The sequence below is a fragment of the Muntiacus reevesi genome, chromosome 1 (assembly GCF_963930625.1).
Source record: "Muntiacus reevesi chromosome 1, mMunRee1.1, whole genome shotgun sequence".
In the NCBI taxonomy this organism is placed as follows: Eukaryota; Metazoa; Chordata; class Mammalia; order Artiodactyla; family Cervidae; genus Muntiacus; species Muntiacus reevesi.
The window spans coordinates 61,819,355-61,840,873 of NC_089249.1; the positions used below are offsets into that span (position 1 = coordinate 61,819,355).

The 21,519-nt window shown below is 64.6% G+C and overlaps 1 protein-coding gene across 2 annotated transcripts in view; it reads left to right on the forward strand.

The window, feature by feature from the left end:
• The window catches only part of TAFA5 (TAFA chemokine like family member 5), a 175,072-nt gene that overhangs the window by 95,242 nt on the left and 58,311 nt on the right, over positions 1-21,519 (forward strand). For both annotated transcript variants that reach the window (XM_065924380.1, XM_065924390.1), the window contains exon 2: positions 15,670-15,819. In XM_065924380.1, coding sequence (XP_065780452.1) covers positions 15,670-15,819 — 150 coding nt within the window. The remainder of the gene's footprint in view (positions 1-15,669; positions 15,820-21,519) is intronic.

Below are 21,519 nucleotides of genomic sequence, written 5' to 3' on the forward strand. Positions count from 1 at the left end.
CTGGCAGTGGACGCTCCACCCCTCCCCACACCCCCCGCGTGCCCAGAGGCTCCAGGAAGGGTGGCCCAGGCCGGGGCATTTCCGGGCTGGACCGGAGGTCCCGCGAGGTCCAGGGAGCATAGATCCTCGTCCTCTCTCAGCTCTCCGTGAGCACGAGAGCCTGCCCCCAACCCCACCCCACCCTTGGGTGGCTGCCGTGCCCCGCAAGGGCAGGACCGGGTGCCCACACCCTGGCAGCCCCGCCGCCACGGCCCGACCGCCCAGGTGCCCCCCGCCCTCCTGGCCTTTGGAGGCCGCCCGGAGCAGCCCACCGCTGCAGTGGTCACCCCCCGTCCCGTCAGAGCGCAGTCTGTCCCGCAGAAGCCTGAGGCCTCTTCTCAGACTCTCGGAGTGATCTGTAGGTCCGACGGCAGGCTCCTCCTCCCCTGAGGCCCTCTCTGGCAGGAGGTGGGGGTTGGCACATCTGGCTTCACAGGTCCTTGACGCAGGAACTCAGCTGATCCGGGTTTGGGGCTGGAGTGGGGGGCTTCCTGGTGGAGGTGACGTCCGGGCTGACTCAGGAGGAGGGCAGAGATCCCGGTAGGCTGGCACAGCGAGGCGCTGAGACAGAGGGTCTAGTGGACATCAGGACGGCGTCACTTCCAATCAGGTGGGCCCTGGAGATCTGCTGGGGGCGGCTAGCCCCACTGAACCTGAAGGACCCCCACCCCGCTGTCCTGCAGAAAAGACCGCAGAGGGGTCCTCAGGGGGCCAGGAAGGAGGGGCACTTGTCGGTGACGCGTGAGTGACCCCCGCACGGAGAAGACTTCAGATGCGGTCACTAGAAAAACAAGCCCACCACCAGGAACGCAGAAACCCCTTCAGAAAGCCTGCTCCACTGAGGGCTGTTGGTTTGACAGGCGTTGGGGGCAACAGCATCGTGGAAGGGGAGCTGACGCTGCAGGCCCCCACCTGGCCCCCCAGAAATGCGGGCGAGGCCACGAGGGCAGACCCTGGATGCAAGCCTCCTGAGATAAGAATTGTTATGCACACCTTGAAATATTTGAAGAACTTAACCAGAACATCTAATGAGGGTGGCTCAGATGGTAAACAATCTGCCAGCAATGCCAGAGAGCCGGGTTGAATTGCTGGATCAGGAAGATCCCCTGGAGAAGCAAATGGCAACCCCACTCCAGGGTTCTTGCCTGGAGAATCCCTTGGGTAGAAGAGCCTGGCGAGCTACTGTCCACGGGCTCACAAAGAGTCGGACACGACTGAGCAACTGACACTTTCATGAGATTCAAGTTGCAGCGGCCACAAATAAAGCTCTGGGGACGGGCGGGCTGAGCACCCCAGGCCTGTCCATGATTTTTCTGGGGCCACCTCGGCCCCTAAGTCTGCGCTGAGCAGCCCCCAGTTGCCCATGGCTGCAGAGTCAGGACATCTGCCATCTCCTCGTTACAGAAAAGCCCTTCGGACCACAGAGCCAAGGCTTCGATGACCCCAGTGTGAAAACGCCGTTTGCTGCCGGAAGGATGGTCCCCGCACCCTCACCTGCCTTGGAGTCTGGGGTCGGAGCGTCCAGGGCAGGCAGAGTGGCATCTCTCTGTAAGGCAGGCACGCGCGTCCTCCATCTGACGTCCAAGGTCGTGGCCGACTGTAGCCGTGGGGGCGGGTGGGGGGACCGGCGCCAAGACCAGCTCGGGCCTGCCCTGACCCGTGCCCGCCCCGGGCCATTGGCCGACCGCTGCACCCCGGGTCCGCCCTGCGGGTCCTACTAACAGGGAGGCAGGCAGGTCACGGAGCAGGACGTGTGACTGGGACGATGGGGGCAGGGGTCCGAGCTCCATGGGGAGGGCCCAGGAGCCTGTGGAAGCTGGGGGCTGTCCTCTCTGTTGCTGGAGGCCTCCCTGGTGGTGCGCCGTCTGTTGCAGGAGCCACGGGAGGTTAGGTTCATACACAGCTGATCTGGGCCCCGCACGCCGCCACCCTCACCCCCAGCCCTGGCCATTGCTCCTTAGGCCGAGTGACCGTGAGAGCCGCTGGGGGCAGCAGCTTGGCGCACGAAGGCCCCCGCAGATCGCCACTGGGGGGAGCACTTGGTGAGTGATCACCTCCTCCCGGGGGTGCTGTTTCTACCCATTTCTCAGCTAGGGAAACTGAGGCAGCACCAGGTTTCAAATCCAAGGAGTCTGGCCTGGCGCTTAACCTCCAGGCTGTGTGAAAGCGTCCGTGGCAGAGGGAGCCACGGCGTTTCTGACGAGGGGCTCAGAGGGGAACGGGCTTGTCTGCCGGCCTTGGGGCTGCCCTCCGTGTGGGCACAGAGCGGCCTTCCCAGGTGCCCAGGCCGCGGCGGGCACCGTGTCCGCTCGGGGCGCTCCATGTCGGCGTTCCCAAACTCACGTCTTCATATTTACTCTTGCCTCGTCAACTGAATTAGAAAAGGCCGTCATGCACTTCTGAAGCGAGAGGCCTCGTAAATACTTTATTGAAACAAGCTCAGGATTTACTTGCTCATAAAGATACCCTGGACGGCTCTGCCCTGCGATGAGTAATTGATCGGCTGGCTTAATGTCCATCGTTGGCAACCCGGCCGCTCGGGTGCGTGGCAGCGGGCAGAGCTGGGCTGCCTGGTCTCTGTGGCCGTCAGCAGACCCTGGTTGGCGAGGTGAGTGCTCCAGCCCCTTTGCTTGCAAGGCTCCTTCACGTCCATCCTACCCCCGTCCCGCCCCTGCCCACGAGGGTGGTGGGCTTCGAGTTGTCCGGTTGAGCTGCTCCGCTGATCTTTGCAGAACGAAGCAGAGACAGATGAAGGATGAGCATGTGAGTCAGGACTTCCGAGGCAGCGACCTGCTTCCAGCCTCAGCGTCCTCACTCCTGGTCAGAGGAGTCCACGGACCCTCCTCAAGCCAGCCCTGGCACACGCCCTGGGAAACCCAGGTTCTGTGTTGGAGGTGCCCTCTCTCCCACGGTCATGGTCAGGTGCAGCCAGGGGTGCAGGACCCAGCGGGACCCCCGAGTCCCAGGCCTAGTTGGGGGACACTGGTGACCTAGGAAGGCGCTCACACAGGGATGGGCAGCCCCAGCGTCCACTTGAGGGGCAGCATCAGGACGGAGACATGGCCTTAGCACCGGCCCAGCCTCACACTGTCCGGCAGAGCCCTCTTCCTTGAAGTCAGATCCCACTTCCCGTGTCTCTGAGCTGTTCATGTCCGAGCCCCAGGGCCCTGGGTGCTGCAGCCTGGGTGTTTGTGGGGCTCAGCACTGCAGGCTCTTATTCAAACCCCCATGTCAGATCCAAGAGGAAACGGAGAAAAAATAGGAAGCAAAGTGAGCCTGGGTTCGGGACAGCCAGGCTGGAGGACGGGCGGAGACAGGCCCCCCTGCCCACCTCTGACCCCAGCACCTCTGCCCCAGGACCCTTCCTCCTCTTGCTCTGCGCCTGCGCCAGCACCAGAGGCTGGATTCTGTCACATGACTGATGGCTCAGAGCCCCCAAGAGCAGATGCCGCGGCTGAGCCCCAAACCCAGGTTCCAGACAGATCTGTCTGATGGGTCCAGACCAGCCTTCCAGCCCTGCCGCAGACTCCTGCCCTTGCTCTTCTGAGGGCCGTCTGCTGCAGGGGTCCTTACCCGCCGCTGCTGCCCAGGAGCGCTGCCCTCACCTGGCGCTGTGCGCGGTCAGTGGGCAGAGGCTGGTGGCGCCTCTGACATCTCTCCACGGTGGACCCGCTGTGGCTGCCTCCTCGGCTCCTAACTTTGCTGTTGTTCTTGCAGAGGACAGTTGAATCCGATCCCCAAGTGCAAGTCACGGAGGCTGTGGCTGCCCGTGATGGTCGGCGGGCGTTCTCAGCCCTTCGTGTGGGTGTCTTTACAGGGGAGCTGGGGACTCCAGACAGCCAGCCCATGGGTTTGGATCTTGGTCCTGCCAGGTTATTTATCCAGCACCTGTTCTTGGGAGCCCCACACTGTTCCAGCCTTGCAGCCCAGGTCAGAGAGGATAGACCGTCAGAGAACCTCACAGTCAGCTGCTTCCCCTTCCTCCCTCATCCACTCATCAACCATCCGTCTGTCCACCAATCATCCCCCCATCCATCCATCTGTCCCTCAATCCATCATCCTTCCATCCACCCGTTCATACACCCATCCATCCATCTGTCCATCAATCCATCCACCCGTCCATCCATGCATCCATCCACCCATCCATCCATCTGTCCATCCAGCTACTCATCCATCCATCCATCCACCCATTCATCAATCTGTCCATCCTTTCACCCATCCATCTGTCCATCAATCCCTCATCCATCCACTCACCCATCTATCTGTCCATCAATCCCTCATCCATCCACTCATCAATCCGTCTGTCCATCAATCCATTATCCATCATCCATTCATCCATCTACTCATCAATCCATTCACCCATTCATCTACCCATCCATCCATCTGTCCATCAGCCCCTCATCCATCCACTCATCAATCCATCTGTCCATCAATCCATCAATCCATCATCTATTTGCCCATCCATCCATCCATCCACCCATCCATCCACTCATCAATCCATTCACCCATTCATCCACCCATCCATCCATCTGTCCATCAATCCATCATCTAACCACCCATCCATCCATCCATCCATCCACCCATCCATCCATCCATCCACTCATCAATCCATTCACTCATCAATCCATCTGTCCATCAATCCCTCATCCATCCACTCATCAATCCATCTGTCCATTAATCCATTATCCATCATCCATCCATCCATCTACTCATCAATCCATTCACCTATTCATTCACTCATCAATCCATCTGTCCATCAATCCATCATCTATCCGCCAGTCCATCCATCCATCCACCCATCCATCCATCCATCCACTCATCAATCCATTCACCCATTCATCCACCCATTCATCCATCTGTCCATCAATCCATCATCCGTCCACCCATCCGCCCATTCATCCATCCACCCACCCATCCGTTCATCCATGCCTGTGGACAGTCCCTGCTCTGTGCCAACAGCAGTGAGTGGACAGGCCTGCTGAGTGGCAGGCAGGCTCAGCAGCACACCCATGGGGAGCACTGTGTGGCGGGTGGGGACCTGGGAGCAGACACAGGTCGAAGGCCACTGGACCCCAGGGCGCAGGCGGGGAGGATGGGCTCTCTGGGGTCCTGTCCCTGGGCTGCCGGACTGGAGGCCCTGCTATGACAGCTGCTAAGCGCCCAGGCCGCAGCAAGAAGCGAGCCCAGCCCCGGGTCCTCATTCTCCCGTCTTTGTGGGGCCGGCTGGCCAGGTGCTGCAGAGGCTCCAACCTCTGACCTGAAACATGCATGTGGCTGAGGCCGCCCTGGAGACCCTGATTCTGGAGGCGGCTGGGGGTGGCTGAGCATCCTGATGCATCAGAACCCTGTGGACTCTCCTCAGGTAGCCGAGACTTTGAGGGGGGCCTCACCCCACAGCAGGGGCTCATCTACAGGCTGCTGAGGCCAGCCTCTGGGGGCGGCTGAGCCCATTTCTCTGTTTCCTCTTTTTGGAAGTTTGACTCTGCCTGGGCCACAGGCTGAGCTGGGGCACTTGGAGGCCAGCACCCCGGGGAGAAGCTCTGGGTCAGGATGGGAGGGACAGACCACCCTACGGGGACCTCGTGGACCAAGTCCTCCCATCACCTGCTGGAAGCCGCCCTGCTCACGGCGGAGGCGGTCCCTGCAAACAGCGATGCTGCGTCCCAGGAGCAAGGGCGGGGGCGGCAGCGTCTTGGACAGGTGACGCAGGGGGACCTCTTGCAGGACCCCTTCTCACCAGAGACGAGCTGGATGGTCCCGCTGGACACCCAGCCCCATCCAGGGAATCGCCCAGCGTGACCCCATGACATCGCTGGGCTCCAGGTGCCTTGGAGCCCCGGGGTGTCCTGTCTGTGGTGCGGGGCATGAGGCCAGGAGAGGTCAGACTCTGCCCGAGGTGAGGGCCCTGGGGGACCGGGGTGGGGATGGGCCCGGAGCCCAGAGGCCCAGCCAAGGTCTTCCCAGAACTGCTGACACAGCAGGTGCCGCTTCTCCGGGGCCGCTCTGGCAGGTCGGTGCTGGGCTCCTGGCTGCAGGGGAGGCCACAGTTCATGGCATCTCCAGGCTTGGCTCTGACTGGCGCAGGGCGCCATGGGGGGCGGGGGAACAAGACCTGGAGGGGTGGGGTCCCGAGGTAGGGGTCTGCCTGGTTCTCTGGCGTCTCTGGCTTGGGCCGCTCCAATGCAGAGTGATGCTGCATGCCTTTTATCGACCTTTGCGAAGTCGTAAACTGCAGCGTAATTACCCCGTGTTTACGATGCTGTGCCAACAGCGTTCCGGTCCAGCTCGGGCCGGGCCCCCGGGGCCGCAGGGACCCGCCAGCCGCGCTCGCCTCATTAACAGACACATCCGCGGGATAATTGACGGGGAGCCAGCTGGACCGGCCGGGTGCTTTGTAACGGACGTTTTGGGGCTGTGCGCGCTGCCTCAAGGAGAACGGTGGACATGCTCGGCCCCCTTCACTGTCCGTAAAGGCAGGCGGTGTGCTGGGGAGCGGCAGAAAGTACAATCTGCCGGGGAGCAGGCTCTCGCTCCCTGCTTCTCCGCCTGAAACCAGGCAGGCAGGCCGAGGACCAGCCCGGGGAACCGTGGACCGGACCCTGAACCGTCCCCCCTTGCCGGGGGTAGGTTACACCCGAGATGTCGGGTAGATCCGGCAAGCTGCGGGAGGGTGGGGCAGACAGGAGCCCTGGGGAGTCTCCAGCCGGGGGCCTGTGCTCAGAATACCCCTTAGGGGACATCCGGGAAGGTCAGTCCCCAGACACCCCGCTCTGCTCCCTCACCGGGTCCCTGGAGCCTCAGCCACTTCTGAGGGTCCCCTGAGCCCCGTTGCTGTGGACGAGACCTGCCAGGGAGACTTCCGGGGTGCTGGCCCCGCTGCCAGCCCACCTGGGCTCCTGGCAGGGCCCACGTCCTGCTGACCAGCTCCGTCCTTGTCGCCCACCTGTCCCTGGGGGCGGGGCTGGCCACACCCACTCCCCGCGTTTCCAGGAAGGAGCTGGCCGGGAGGAAGTGTCTCCAAGCTGGGCAGGGAGCTCTCCAGGACCCAGATGTGGGGCTCCTCTGCCTCTGACACCCCCAGCAAAACCCGGAATGGGGGCCATGTGGGCTACACGGACTGGCCCACTCGCCGCAGGCTCTGCCTCCCAGAACCAACGTCTGGAGGCCCTTCCCCCCGGCCGGCCAGCCTCGCCCACCGGGCCCAGCCCCCGTGATCCCGGGCCTGGTGACGGCGGTGTGGCCACTGGCCGGGGCCCGTTTGCCGGGGCTGCAGATTGGACATACCACACTTTTGCTCTCCTGCAGGTCACAGATGGACATGGGTCTCCCTGAGCCGAAGTCAAGGTGCAGGCAGGGCTGGGTCCCCCCAGAGGCTCCAGGAGGGCGTCTGTCCCTTGTGTTTCCCTAGTTCTGTGGCTCACGGCCGCTTCCTGCCTCCAGCTCCCCAGCCCAGCGTCACCTGACCTCCCTCTCTGCGGTCAGGCTCCCTCCGCCCCCCTGAGGGACCCTGCGATGCCACGGGTACCAGCGCTATCGCCACACTTAGGACCCTCACTCACATCTCCGCCAGTTAAGGTGATGCTCGCCTGCGTGAGGCTCCAGGGTTTAGGGCGTGGGCCTCTCTGGGGCCGTATTTCTCCCGGCTACGTGGGGTTGTTTGTAACCCCTTTTCTGAGTTCTGGGTTTGCTGTCTGTGGCCCTGGAGCCTGTCAGGCAGCGTGACCTTAGCGAGGAGGCCCATGGCAGCGAACGGCTTGTGCACATCCTCATCACCCTAACCACTGGGGGTCCACTGCTTTCCCCCAAGGAGTCTGCTCCGACCGACCAGGCTGTGATCCCACATGGGCCCTGCGGGCTCACCAGGGAGTGTGGGGTGGAGGGGTGGGGTCTGCCCCGCTCAACGTCAGGCCAGGAGACAGCGGAGAGCACCCATCAGACGTGCTTGGAGGCCCCCGGGGCGACCCGGCTGCTGGCGTCCAGGCTCACATGGCCCCTCCGGTGGAGAGGTCACAGGGCGCCTGGGGGGCGCGTCCAGCTCTGACCTGCAGGCCTCGCCCGTCCCCCCTGTGGAGTCTGTCCTGACACAGAGGGTGGGCTGCATGCTCTCCATGGCCTCCTCGTCCCCTCCCAGCTAGGTGGGGAGGACTGGAAGGCGGGGTGACCAGGTGCACACCCGCAAGTGCCCTTTCCATGGGGACCCGTGGTTGTGAGTGGGGCAGGCCCTGCATGGACCCCCGCAGGGAGCATAGCTGAGGGGAGCAGGGCTGTGACGGCAGGGAGGGCAGGCCAGGGGTCCGGGAAGGCCGGCGATGCAGGCAGGGAGGGGCCAGTGCCCAGCCTGTGAGTCCTGGCGGGCCTGTTCCCCACCCAGCGTTCTCCAGGGCGGAGCACAGACCCACACGCCCACAGCCAACATTAGAGCCGTCTGCCCTCTGCAGGCCTGGCCGGGGCCACCTCTGATGACCCTCCCCTGCCTGACTGAGGGCCAGAACCGGGAACCCACAGCTGCTCCTGGGGGAGGCGTCTGTCGCCGCACGTGTTGGATGGGGCACCTCGGGGGCCTCCGTCGGCTCCTGCGTTTCCGTCTCGCGGCCCCGTTGGCAGCCGGCTCTGCGATCTCACATCCCAAGGACGCGCATCCTGCCTCTGCGCCGCCCTGCCCTCTGCAGGGGCCTGGCCGGCCGTGGTGCAGACAGCAGGGGCGGTCCCCGATGGCCCTCAGTGGCTTCCGCCAGCTCGGGTCACGCAGGCCCCTGCAGTTTCTCTGTGAGTCTGGGTGAGCCTGCATGCTGGGGGCTCGGGGCTCAGCCGGGCTGGGACACTGGCTGACTGCGGGGGCCGCCGTGGCACCGCTGGGGGGATCTTGAGTGCAGGCTCTGGTCTCGTTCCCAGAGAACCTGCTTCCCTGCCGGGTTCGCAGCCCGCCTTCTTCCCTTCGTATTCCAGGTCCCTCCTGCACCTGCCCTCCTGCAGGTGAAAAGGCTGGGCCCTCGGGGCGCCCGGACGAGCATCTCAGAAGGGCCTGCTGGGTGGGCGTCTGTAAGCAAAGGCCACTCCCGGAGCTGGCGGCCAGGAGCTCCTCCCTCCCCCTTCTCCCCTGGGGTCCTTCCCATGTCTGGAGGCTGCGGGACAGGCTGGGCGGCACGTGGGGGGCTCCTCGCACAGAAGGTTCCAGAAAGTGCGCCGGCCATGGGAGGGGCCACCACAAGCCCTCGTCCCAGCCCATCCGGGTTCTGGGTTTGGAGGGGACGTGGCCTTGGACAGGAGGGGCGGCGACCCGGGGAGCCGGCTGGGATGGGTCGTCAGCGGGCTGCTGGGGGCTTGCATACAATCGGAGGCTTTGCTGGGAAAGCCTTGATGATGCTTCCCGGCTGTGCTGACGGGAGCGGCCAGGGGTGATCTGCAGAGTGGGGTGAGCTCGTCCAAAGGCTCGTCTTTAAGCTGGGAGAAGGCGGCTGTCATGCTCTGAGCCCTGAGGCTCGTCTGTCCATCAGCATGGCCTGTCCCCCGATTGCCCCCGCCCTTCCTGACGGGTCCCCGGTGGAGCAGCGCCAGGCAGGGTCACTGAGGCAGGACAGGGTGGGGGCGCTGACCGCCCGGCGTGGCCAGGACCGTCGGACTCTCTGCCTCTGAGGCTGGCGGTGGGACAGAGGGTCAGAGGGGAAAGGTCAAGTTGGCGCTGAGTGGCAGCATGTCCGCCCGCCCGGCTGGCACCTGGTCCTCCGTGCTTCTGGGCTGTTGCGAGTGGCTGGCAGCCTCTCCTCTGCAGGCTGGGGTCTGACCTCTGACCCCCGGCATGGCCCCCTCTCCTCCGGACCCCCGCAGCGGCGGGGTCAGAGTCTGGAGTTTCCGGGACAGTCAGGCCAGCCCCACAACCAGCCCCCCGGCACGCCCGGACCCTCTCCGAGGGCAGAGCTGCCTCGTTGCCCGGGTCCTTCCCTCCTGTCGGGGACCTGCCCTGGGCCCTGGTCTTCCTCGCCACGCGCGTGGTGAGTGGTGAGCCAGCCGGGGGTCAGCTCTGGCCCCGCCGGCTGCCTCGCCCGCACTCATTTCAGGCTCGTGCAGGCACGGGTTCAGCCTTTGTGCTGTCGTCCGCCCTGCAGAACACCCTCCCAGACGGATTTTGGTGCAGCCTGGAGAGAGCGGCTGACGTGGGCTATGGGAGCGGGCGGGTGGGCGCTGCTGAGAGGACCTGGGGGCGGGCGGGCGCTGCTGGGAGGACCTGGCCCAGCCAAGCCACCGCGGAGCCCTCGCCCCTCGGGCCGGCCTTGGCTGCCCTCTCATGTGGACCACCCCGCCCCCCAAACCCCCACCAGGTTACACAGCGCTCACGTCCCTGAGAAGTGGCTCCTGCGCTGCAGTTTGGCATCACGGGCCTTCGGACCGTCCAGTGGCTGGGCTTGGGGTCTGGGTGGTGGCCGCCCTGGTTTGGGAACCATCCTGGGGACATCGAGGGCCTGGTGTCCAGCCATCCTGTCTGCTCTGGCGCAGGGACTAAATGAAACCTGGCCAAGTTGACTCACCCGGCCAGAACGTCGCAGCAGAGGCTACGCCCCTCAATACCCAGAAGGCAGTGACTGTCCACAGCCAGCAGGATCTCGGGAACCAGGAGGCCCCCGAGGGTGGGGCCTGTCCACAGAAATGCTCCCCAGGGTCCCTTCCAAGCCCCAGGCACCCCGCCATGGTCCCGTGGGCGTGAGCGTGACGCCTGTGCACTCTTTGTCCAGACCTGTAGAGACAGGGATGCGAACGGCGCTCAGTGTCCAGCGGGGTCATCGAGGGCTGGCCGCAGCTCTCGCCCGTCCAGCCCAGCACCGTGAGGGACCAGCGTGGCCGGCAGGGGCACTGCTGGGCTCCTAGCCCCTGGGGCCCTGTGGGCAGTGGGCGTTCCCAGCCCCCGGTCCTGGGGTCACGTTCAGCTGCCTGGATCACTTAGCCACAGGGCCGTGAGCACCGCGGGGTGGGCCCCTCCCGAGCAGGGCTCCCTCCTCCGGCTCAGCCTCCACCGCCCGGCGGCTGTGGCTCATCCTCTCTCTCTGTCTCTGCGGTGAGGACTGGGCCCCCGCACAGACCCCAGCCCTGCAGGTCACGGAGCGTCTGCACCCCAGGCTGGGCAAGGCTGCCTCCCGTGTCGGTGGCCATGATGGGGCTGAGAAGTGACCTGGCCTCTCCTGGGGGCCTCCCGCTCCCCCGTCCCAAGCGGACTGTCCCAGGGGGTCCCCAGCTGCAGGCACAGACGACAGTGTCCAGGGTAGTGTCCAGTGGCCAGCTCTTTACCTGGAATGAGGGCCCCACGAGTGTCGGGGGACACAGCCAGGCTGCAGAACTGCGGGTTTGCACAACCTCCCCGCGCGCACCCTGACTGCAGCCTCCGTCCAGGGGCCCGGGGGGGTGCTTCAGGAGGGCAGCCCCGTTCCTGGGGGATGAGCGCTCTCTCCTTATGTTTCTCTCTGGCGTCTGATCTTTGTTAAAGGGCTGTGCTGCTGGCTGGCTCCTCGCAAGCATCTTGTTTCTTTCCGTCTTCACAGAAGCAGCCTGCCACCCCTTGCACCCCCAGGCACACGCATGTGTACACACAGGCCCTCTCACCCCTGAGCCCCAGAGGGCCTCGGGTCCACGCTGGGCTGCGGGGAGCAGCTGCAGGAACAGTGGCCGGGTGGTCTCGGAGCCTCTGTGCTGGGCCCGTGTGCTGGTCCTGGCCCACCGTGTACCTGCCCCCGCGCCCTTCACGTGGGCCGCTTGCTTCCAGCAGTCCTGGCCGCGCCCAGGGGAGCCTCAGTGCGTGCTGCCTGCCAGCGTCACCAGGGCTGAGGCAGCAGGGCTCGAGCGTTTCTCCGTGAGGTTCTCCAGGGCTCGGTCAGGGACGAGATCTGAGAAACAGCTCAGCAGGGAGGGTGGTCTCAGTGCAGGCTGAGGCCCACGCGAAAGCCCGGAATCCGAGTCCACAGACAGCCAACCCCAAATGTGAAATCGAGGGGTGAAAATGAGGGCGGGAGACCCCGGGGCAGCAGAGGGAGAGCCGGTACAGACGGCCGGAGGGTGTGTGCCCGGCTCTGCACTGGGAATAAATCAATAAACCAGCCCTATGGTCTCTTGAAGACGCATGGAGGAGCGTGTGCTCACGGATCCCGGGCAGCCTGTTCCCCTTGGGCTCAGAGGCGGGTTCCCTGCTTTCGGAGGTTAATGGCGTCCCTGAAAATACATCCAGGGGGCCCTGGTCCCTGCGGAGGTGGCCGGCTTTGGGAGTAGGGTCTTTGCAGCTGTGGTCAAGCTAAGATGAGGTTGTTAGTGAAGTGAAGTCGCTCAGTCGTGTCCGGCTCTTTGTGGCCCCATGGACTGCAGCCCACCAGGCTCCTCCGTCCATAGGATGTCCCAGGAAGAGTACTGGAGTGGGTCGCCATTTCCTTCTCCAGGGGATCTTCCTGACCCAGGGGTTGAACCCGGGTCTCCCGCATTGCAGGCAGACGCTTTACCCTCTGAGCCACCAGGGGAGCCGTGACGTTAAGTGAACCCTCATCCAGTGCCCAGTGACCTCGTGAGTAGAGCAGGATGCCGGGAGGCCTTGTGACGTTGGGGGCAGATGTGGGTCCTCCGGGGCTGCGAGGCGAGGATGGCCCCCGGGCCCCGGGGAGCAGCACGGTCCCCCGCCAGGGCCGTCCTGCTGATGCCGCAGCTACATACGCACAGCCCCAGGATGCCGGCGAAAACTCCGGGGGTCGCCCCCAGCCTGTCACTGCTCTTTACACCAGGTCCTAGACACAGACCGCTGCCCGTGGCCCCGCTCTCTGCCTCATCTCCGCGTGGCTGCGTGTGCGGAGGAGTCGGGGTGAGGCCGCTGGCGGCCTTGGCCTCCCCTCCCCCAGCTCCGTGGAGTGTGGTCCAAGGTCATAGCTCCAGGTCGGGGTGGGGGGTTAGGGGGGGTTGATGGTCAGGCTGATGGCCGCCTGGGGCTGAGCACACGGACATGGAAACCCTCTCCAGCCGCCGGCGGTGGTCTTGCCCGGCCACCCTCTGGCAGTGAGGGTCCAGTCCCCAGACCGTGAGGGGCCCAGGGCAGGGGCTTCCCGCGCGGGGCTGCCAAGGCCAGACCCTGTTCAGGTCACAGCTCTGGTGGTGAGTGTGTGGCTGGTCGGTTCGTTGCTTCATTAGTTAGCGACCAGGGCTCAGGACCCCAGGAGACGTGGGCCTCTGCCCGCCGCTGACGTTGGCCGGAGGTGCCTGGGGCTCGGGTGGGCCGCAGTGAGGACCAGGGATACCGGAGCGGCCCCACTGAGCTTAAATAACAGCTGGACAGAGCCCGCACCACGGCCGACCACACAGGGCAGTGTGGGGCCGGCCTGCGAACCTGCGTCCTCGCCTGAGCGCCGTGGCCGCGCCCTGCAGGCTGTGCCCCGCCTGTCACCAAACGCGCCCTCCTCGTCCTCCCGTACGCTTCCCTGCTGCCTCTGTGCGTCTGCTGACTGACGAACACGTCTGTCTGTTTTCGCCCCGTCCTGTTGTTCTCTGTGGTTTTGCAGGTAATTAGCTCAAGCACGTTAAACCTGCCACCGCAGCCTCAGCCCCAGGAGGCTGTGCAGTGTTGCCCTGAGGACGGGTTCTTCTCAGGAAGGAGGCGCCCCGATGGTCGGAGAGGAGGTGCCCAGGGCCCCGCGTCCCTCCTCCTGCACCTGTGTGGCCCCGTGAGCGCCCGCCACGGGCCCTGGGAGGCTGGCTTGGGGTCACTGCGCACAGCCCTTTCCAAGCCCTGGACCGGGTGATGCAGACACCCCTGGGCCTCCTGGGTGAGGTCACACCCAGGTGCGGCTCCCCCCAGTCGGGGCGGCCCCGGCAGCTCTAGGCTGGCGGAGCTGGTGGCCACTCCCAGCCCTCTGTCCTGCCAGCTCGTGTGATGCTGCCCTGGACCCGGCCCCAGGCCGGGCTGCGGACCTGGAGGTGACCGCAGGGACAGAAAGGCAGGATGGGTCAGTGCAGTGGGCTGCCTGGAGGAGGGGCCCGGAGGTGACGCCGTGCCTCAGAAGGACCCCCAGGGCTGGGGACACTGCTGCCCGCCCCCAGGGGGCCGCCAGCCGGTCGCCTGCAGGGTGGACTCCGCCACCCCGCCCCCGCAGGTGGGGCCCCTCTCCCGGCGTCACCTCCCCACGGTTCCCTGGCCGTGAGCTGCGGCGTGCACCCCGACCTGTCTCCCTGCCGAGCTCATGGGGTGGACTGGGATCCGTAGGAGGCCGTGTCCCCGAGCTGGGAGGGCCCCTCGGGGCCGCGTCCAGCCCACTTTCTCCCATGATGGTCCCAGGGCCACGCAGAAGGCGGCATACAGTAGGTGCTTATTATTTGCTGAGGGAATGAGAGTGAGGCAGAGAGTGGGCGGACGCCCTGGTGGAGGCCATGGCCACGTGGCGGGGCGGGAGCTGGCCCGTGGGGGGCCCTGGGGGTCACCAGGAGCTCTGCGGTGCCTGGGGTCGCGGCGGGGATGACCTGGGGCACCGACGGGGCTCAGGGAGCACGTGTGTCCTCCGTGGGGCGAGCGGCTGGACCGCCCCGTCAGCGTGACAGCTCAGAGCTCGTGGGCTAGGGGGGCGGGCCCTGCTGCTGGGACACCGGCCACGCCGGCTTCTCAGAGCCACGACTGCTCTCGCTGGAGGGTGTGTGTGTGTGTGTGTGTGTGTGTGAGAGTATGTGTGTGTGTGTGTGTGTCTGTGTGTTTGTGAGTGTGTGAGTGTGTGCATGTGTGTGTGTGTGTGTGTGTATGCATGTGTGTGTGAGTGTGACAGTATGTGTGTGTGAGTGTGTGTGTGTGTCCGCGTGGTTGTGAGTGTGTGTGCATGTGTGTGTGTTTGTGAGTGTGCATGTGAGTGTGTGTGTGAGTGTGTGCGTGTGTGCATGTGAGTGTGTGTGTGTGTGCATGTGTGTGTGTGAGTGTGTGAGTGTATGCATGTCTGTGTGTTTGTGAGTGTGTGTGTGTATGCATGTGTGTGTGTGTGAGTGTGCGTGTGCACGTGTGTGTGTGAGTGTGTGAGTGTATGCACATGCGTCTGTGTGCCTCTTGGCCCTGGCGTGTTCACACCTCAGCCCCACACCTGTGTCCGCGGTCCCGTGTGCACTCGCCTGGCGTGTGGAGTGCGTGTGTTTGCACCGTCTGTGTAACTGTGTGTGCGCCCACCAGGGGTGGAGAGGAGACCCTGGGCAGCCTGGCCTGGAGGTTACCACGTGCGGCCGCTGTCCCCGGTGCAGTGGCGGCCAGCGCAGCCCCCAGAGGTCCTGGGAGAGGGTCCAGGCTGGTCCCCCGGCTCCAGGTCAGCCCGGGTCCCTATCGCCGAGCTCTGCACAGCCCCGCTCCTGACTCAGGACCGGAGGTCAGTCCCTTCCTTCCTTCGTTTCTGGTCGTGACCGAGATGGGCCACAGTTAATGTCCTGTCGCGAGGGCAGGGCCTCCAGCCCCCCACCGCATGATCGGTTGGGTCACCCGGGTCTCCTGCTCGGCGGCGTTCACAGGGCAGGGCTGACGGCAGTTCAGACGTTCCTCGGGGAGCAGGCTCCGTCCCCTCGCTGCGTTGGGTCCTCCCCGGGGGGTGCACGCCGCGTGGGCCGGTCCCCAGGGCACGTCTGCTCAGCCCGCCTGTGCGTCTCTTGCAGGTCAGCTGGCCGCCGGCACCTGTGAGATTGTGACGCTGGACCGCGACAGCAGCCAGCCACGGAGGACGATCGCCCGGCAGACGGCCCGCTGTGCCTGCAGAAAGGGGCAGATCGCGGGCACCACCCGAGCCCGGCCCGCCTGCGTGGACGGTAAGAGCCCAGGGCCCCCGGCACCTGCCCCGGCCGTCCAGGACGTTCCGCCCAGGCCTCCTGCTCGCCGGACGGGCCTGCTGCTTGCCAGACGGGGCCCCCAGCAGGACCGTGGCAGCTGCGCCCTGGGCTGCGTGGGGGCTGGGGCACCGTGGTCCCCACGTGGCCCGGGGGCGTTTCTTGGCCGGTCAGGTTTGCTGTGGGCGGAGCAGTTCGAGGTGCTGCCGTGGGGTTAGGGGGCCCGAATGCCCGTGTGGTTTCAGTCGCCCTTGGGCCTGGCAGGTGTCAGGTGCCCCGGCCCAGTGAGGTGAGGCAGATCCCCCGGGCTCCCGGGACACTGGACGCACTCGGGAGGTGGGCTGGCAGTTCCCCAGAGGCTGAGCCGTCGGGGGGACGAGGCGTGTCCTGCTAACGTCCTTGCCTTGGGGACCACGCTCGGTCTGCACAGAGAGAGGAGCCCCTCACCTTCAGTCAGGCCCCGACGTGGGTGCACCCCCTGATGCAGGGGATGCCATGGGTGCTGTGCGGGGCGCGGGGCGCTGACCCAGGAGGCCCAGCGGAGACCTGGGCATTCCGAGGCCGAGCGGTGGCCTAGCCGGGGTCTGCTGACGACACCAGCGGGGGCGGGGCAGCAGGCGAGCTGGGAGCCCAGGGGCCCCGCCCGCCCCCGGCCTCTGGCGGGGCAGACCCCCTCTTCCGGGTGGGCTGGGGGCTCCTGTGGCCTGCTGTGTTGGTCCGGCTTCCTTGGGGTGGGTGGCCTTGGTTCTGCAGGGGGCTGGGGGAGACATGGTCACAGCGGTCCGTGAGGCCGGCTCCGAGGTATCAGCCGGTCCATCCCGCGGTGGCAGCGGACCCGGAGCTGGACTTGGACCCGGGCTCTTCCGGCTGAGCCCTCGCTCCCCTAGGGCCTCTGCGTGGGCTCTGGGGTCCCGGCCCCCTGGTTCAATCTCCTGACCCCCCCAGAGTGGTGCCTCCCCCCAGCCCCCTGCTCTGACCCGGGGCATGTGGAGGCCTCCGGTTCAGTCTCCTGGCCCCACCCGAGTGCTCACTCACCCTCCCGTCCTGCTCTGACCATGCCGCGGGGAATGATGGTGAAGGAGATGGAGAGGGGACAGGCACGCAGACACGGGCCAGCTCTGGGCACCGAGGCCAGAGATTCACCAGCAGTTTGGGCAGTCCTGCGTCGGGAGTGGAGACACGTCATCCCAGTGGGGGGGCTCTCGGAGGATCCGGCGGGTCCCAGGGCGGCCCCCACAGCGAGAAAGGCCCCCAAGGAAGGGACCAGCAGAGCCTTGAGCCCCACCCCCAGGGACAGGCCGACTGAGGAACCCACCAGGTCAGCCACAGCCTCCCTGAGGCCCGGAGCTCTGGCCCCACCGGGCCTCCAGCAGGAGAGGGAAGCCCTGGGTGAGGACTCACCGGTCCAGACCCTGGTGTCCTGTGCACCTTTGGCTGCAGGGGCCTCACCTGCAGAGCCTGGGGTGTCCAGAAGCTTCCTGGAGGCACGCGGGGCTCTAGGACCAGCCCCCGCAGCCCCAGGACCCACCCCACTTCCCTCAGGCCCGTGGCCATGGCCGCTGGTCCGGAAGGGCTCCCTGGGCATGTCGGGGGCGCCTGGAGGGTCAGGACCCTGTCCATCGGGGGCACCTGGAGGGTCAGGACCCTGTCCGTCGGGGGCGCCTGGAGGGTCAGGACCTGCCGTGTCTGGGGCTGGAGAGAGTGGAAGGATGCTGCCGGGGCTGCTGGCACCCTTTGAGGGTCTGGAGCTGGTTCTATCTCTAAGAAGCCTGGTCTGTCTCTGTTAAGACCATCTATACCCATTAGCATCCCGTGGACAGGCTGTGATTGAGCAGCCGGATGTTCGTGGATGGTGCTAGCATCCTCGCCTTTGGGACCCTTCTCAGAAACAATCACCAGGGCTCTGGAGGGAGGACACACCTGGCTTTCGCAAAGCCGCTACGCCGAGCCTGGACCTGGTCAGCCCCTCGGGTCCCGGGTGGATTGTCCTGACCCCAGCGAGCTGGGCTAAGCCCCCGCATCCCGTGTGTCTGCAGCTCCTGTTAGGCGGCCGGAGGGCCTTCTGGTGCCTTCTGGCTGACGTTGATGGATTCTTCCTGGCCGGGAGGGAGGCAGGGACGGGGAGGCGCAGGCCTGGCGGGAGCTCACGGCCCCACTCCCCTCCACTCTGCTCGTTAGCTCTGCGCGCCTACCAGGGAGTCGGGTCGGAACTGATTACTAATTGAATCCGGGTCTGCTCATCCGAAACCGCGTCCGCACCCCTCTCCTGCGAGCTCCCCGCGCCTCAGGAGCCGGGTCCCAGAGACCCAAATTAAACCCGCCGTTTGCAGCGGAGGCCACGCAGACCAGTTAGCTGGCATGTTTTTGCACAGTGGGCATTTCCAGGCTGCCATCTAATTTAATTTTTGCTTTTCTGTTTGCTTGCTCTGTGTGCATAATAAGTTTCCTCACCTGTGGATTGTGTCGGTGAAGAGGAAACTCGCTCTGCATGTGTGTGTGGTGGGCGGTGGGAATGGAGGTTGGTGTGAGCGGGGCTTAGACTGGGAGGGAGGGCTTGTGCTGACGCTCCCCCCACCCCGAGTTCAGTAAACATGGGGCCTTGAAATGCCAGAGCCCAGCTGCCTCCGTTCACTTATTTATTAGACCATCCATTCATTCACCCACCCACTCACTCAGAGAAGGCGTTTGCTCCTGGAGGGAGGGGAGCTGGAAGGGAGATTGACTCTTAGAGTATCCAGGACCTAGTACCTGTGGTGCTGGGGGGCTGGGGTTCAGGCTGGGGGACCCCAGAGTGCAGCCATCTCCTCCTGCTGTGACCTTGGCAGAGCTGCATCTCCACGGGGACTTGTGAGCAGGGTACTGAAGGATGGATAGGAGCTCACCAGGTGCGCGTCTCTGTGAAAGGAGAGGCTGGTGGTCAGACGGGCGCTCCCGGCCGTGTCTCACAGCCTGAACTGTTTCCCGAGAAACTGAAACCACCGCCCCCCAATGCTGAATCCAGGTGACCCAGCGCCCCCGCCTGGGGTCGCTCCCACTCATGGAACCGTCAGGGAGGGAGGTTCTCAAGCAGACAAACCCACCGTCCCTGCAGATACAGAGCTGCACCCCCACCCTCTGGTGGGCGCCTCCTCCCGCAGCCCTGCTGCTCCCGGAGGCCCCGGGGTCCCCGCCCCCCGGCAGGTTCTCCGATGCCCCCGCAGCACCCCTGGGAGGACCGAGGCCGCGTCCCCCAGCCGCACCCCGCCCAGCACACAGCAGGCCGTCCATCCACGAGCAGCCCGCCTCTCTGAACTGGCCTCTTTCCTCATAAAGAGAGGTCCTCCCGGCACCGGCTGAATTCTCCCGAAACTCTTTTGAAAGGAATCAAAGCAGGGGAAGCCGCGTGGTGCCCGGGCCGGGCGCGGGCAGGGGGGAGGGCGGAGGTGCTTCCAGAGCCGCGTGGGGAGGCGAGGGCAGAGCCTCAGGCAGGCCAGCGGGGACCCCGGAGCCTCGTGGGCGGCGGGGGCAGGCCTGTTACGAGGGCCACCGCGGCCCTCGGCAGGAGGTCGTAGCCGGGGCTGGCGCGGCCTGGGGAGGTCCCCGGCCAGGCTCTCCAAAGGCCCTGCAGGGGCCCTTGGCCGATGCTGCTGCCCGCCACACCTGCCGGGAGCCCGCCTGTCCGCCAGGCACCACGCCCTGTGCTCCCGAGCAGGGGCCGGATGCCTCCAGGCCGCGTCGTGGGCCTTTCCTTCCCAGGGGGCCCCGGCCTCGTTCGGGCTCACCTGCCGTGCCTGCATTGCCTGCGCGGGTCGGGGTAGAGCGTCACAGCCCCGCGGGTGGGAGGGCTGCTGGGGCTCCGAGGCCTGCGCTCGGTGGCTGTTCCAGCCTCGGCCACCACCCGTGCCCGCTGGCACCCTTCCCGGCAGTTTAAAGGCTCGAGGGTCCGGACGTGGCCTTGGGGGCCCTGCACAGTCAGCGTGGCGTGCGGAGGTGGGCTTGGAGGGGTCTGGGCCCAGACGGCTGCTGTGGTTCAGGATCAAGTGAAGACCCAGAAGAAGCTTCCGGATGGAGCCCTAGGAGGCTCCTCGTGGGTACATGCAAGGAGTCAAGGGTCCAGAAATGAATCCTCACGGCACTCTAGCTGCTTTTCGACAAGGGCGCCAAGACCGCTCAACGGGGAATGAGACATCTTTTCAGCGGGCGGCACTGGGACACCTGGATTTGCACGTGCAGAAGAACGAAGTCAGCTGCCTGCCCCATGCCATGTACGCAGACGACCTTGAGGTGGATCAGAGCCCTCAGTGCTCATGGGCTAAGACGTCAGAACTCGTAGCAGGAAACAGCGAACTCTTTGTGACCTTGGGTTTCGCAAAAGATCCTTACGTAGGACGCCAGGAGCACAAGCAGCAGGGGAAGATCGACTAGATGAGACTTCATTCCAGCGAAAAGCTTTGGGGCGTCAGGGGACACCATGGAGAAAGCGAAAAGACAGCCCACGGAACAGTAAAAACATTTGCCAATTGTGGATCGGATAAGGGACATTTATCCAGAGCATACAAAGAACTCCTACCACTCAAAAATGAGCAAACACTTAACACAGTTTTTTGAAAATTGTCAGAGGAACTGAGCACACAGTTCTTCAAAGAAGATGGACGTGAATAGCTAATAAGTCCCTGAAAAGACGCCAGCCACCGTGAGTCAGCAGGAACCCACACATCAAACCCACAGTGAGACGCCCCGCACACCGCACAGCGTGGCTGCAGTCGGGCCTCAGATGATCGCAAGTGTTGCCAAGGATGTGGGTAATCAGAGCCTCATACACCAGTGCCGCGAGGTGATGGGAAGCAGCTGCTTCGGAAGAATGGTCCTGATGAAACAAGAGCTGTCCTGTGAGCTGACAGCCCCACTCTCAGGGGAATCCCAGTTCTTTTTCCAGGAGGAATGAAAACACACCTCCCCTGTGTCAACTGCAGAAGATACAGCCGTGGCGGTTGTGAGTTGAGTTTTATTTGGGGCAAAATGAGGACTGCAGCCTGGGAGACAGGCCCTCAGTTAGCTCCTAGAGACCGTTCGCTCCGGAGAGGTAGAGGGGAAGGTCAGTATTTGTGCGATTTTGGTGAAAGGGGGAGTACATGCGATCAAGCACATATTTTTTGCAGAAGGTTTCTGCTGGTCACGAAGAGCAGGCGTCACCAGGAAGGCTTATAGTGCTTTTCTAGATACAAGGAGACCCAAGAATCGGGCTCATAAAACCTCCTGAAAATACCTTAACTATCCGAAGTCCTGTTCTGCCAGTTTTTTCCCAGGATACAGAGCACCCCATTCCTGATCTCTGCCCTGAGCTCCTTTCGGGGAGTGCTGAAGGTCAGCAGCTGCAGCGGCTCACAGTTTAATCCTCGTGGAGGTAGATGGCAAGTGCCTGTTTGTAGCTGGTGACGCAAAAACTTGTCCACACGCATTCGCAGCAGCCTTCGCCACGACGGACAGAATGCGGAAACAGCCCGCCAGTGGGAACACGGGTCAGCTGAACACAGGGTGTCCACAAATGGTGCTGTTGAGCCGTGGGAAAGAGTGAGAAGAGTCACACGTTCGGCGTGGACCCACCTGGGAAGCGTGGCGCTCAGTGAGGAAGCCAGACCCCAAGGGAGCATGGTGTGTAATTCCGTGCAAGTGGAGTTTCCAGAACAAGCAGATTCGGAAACA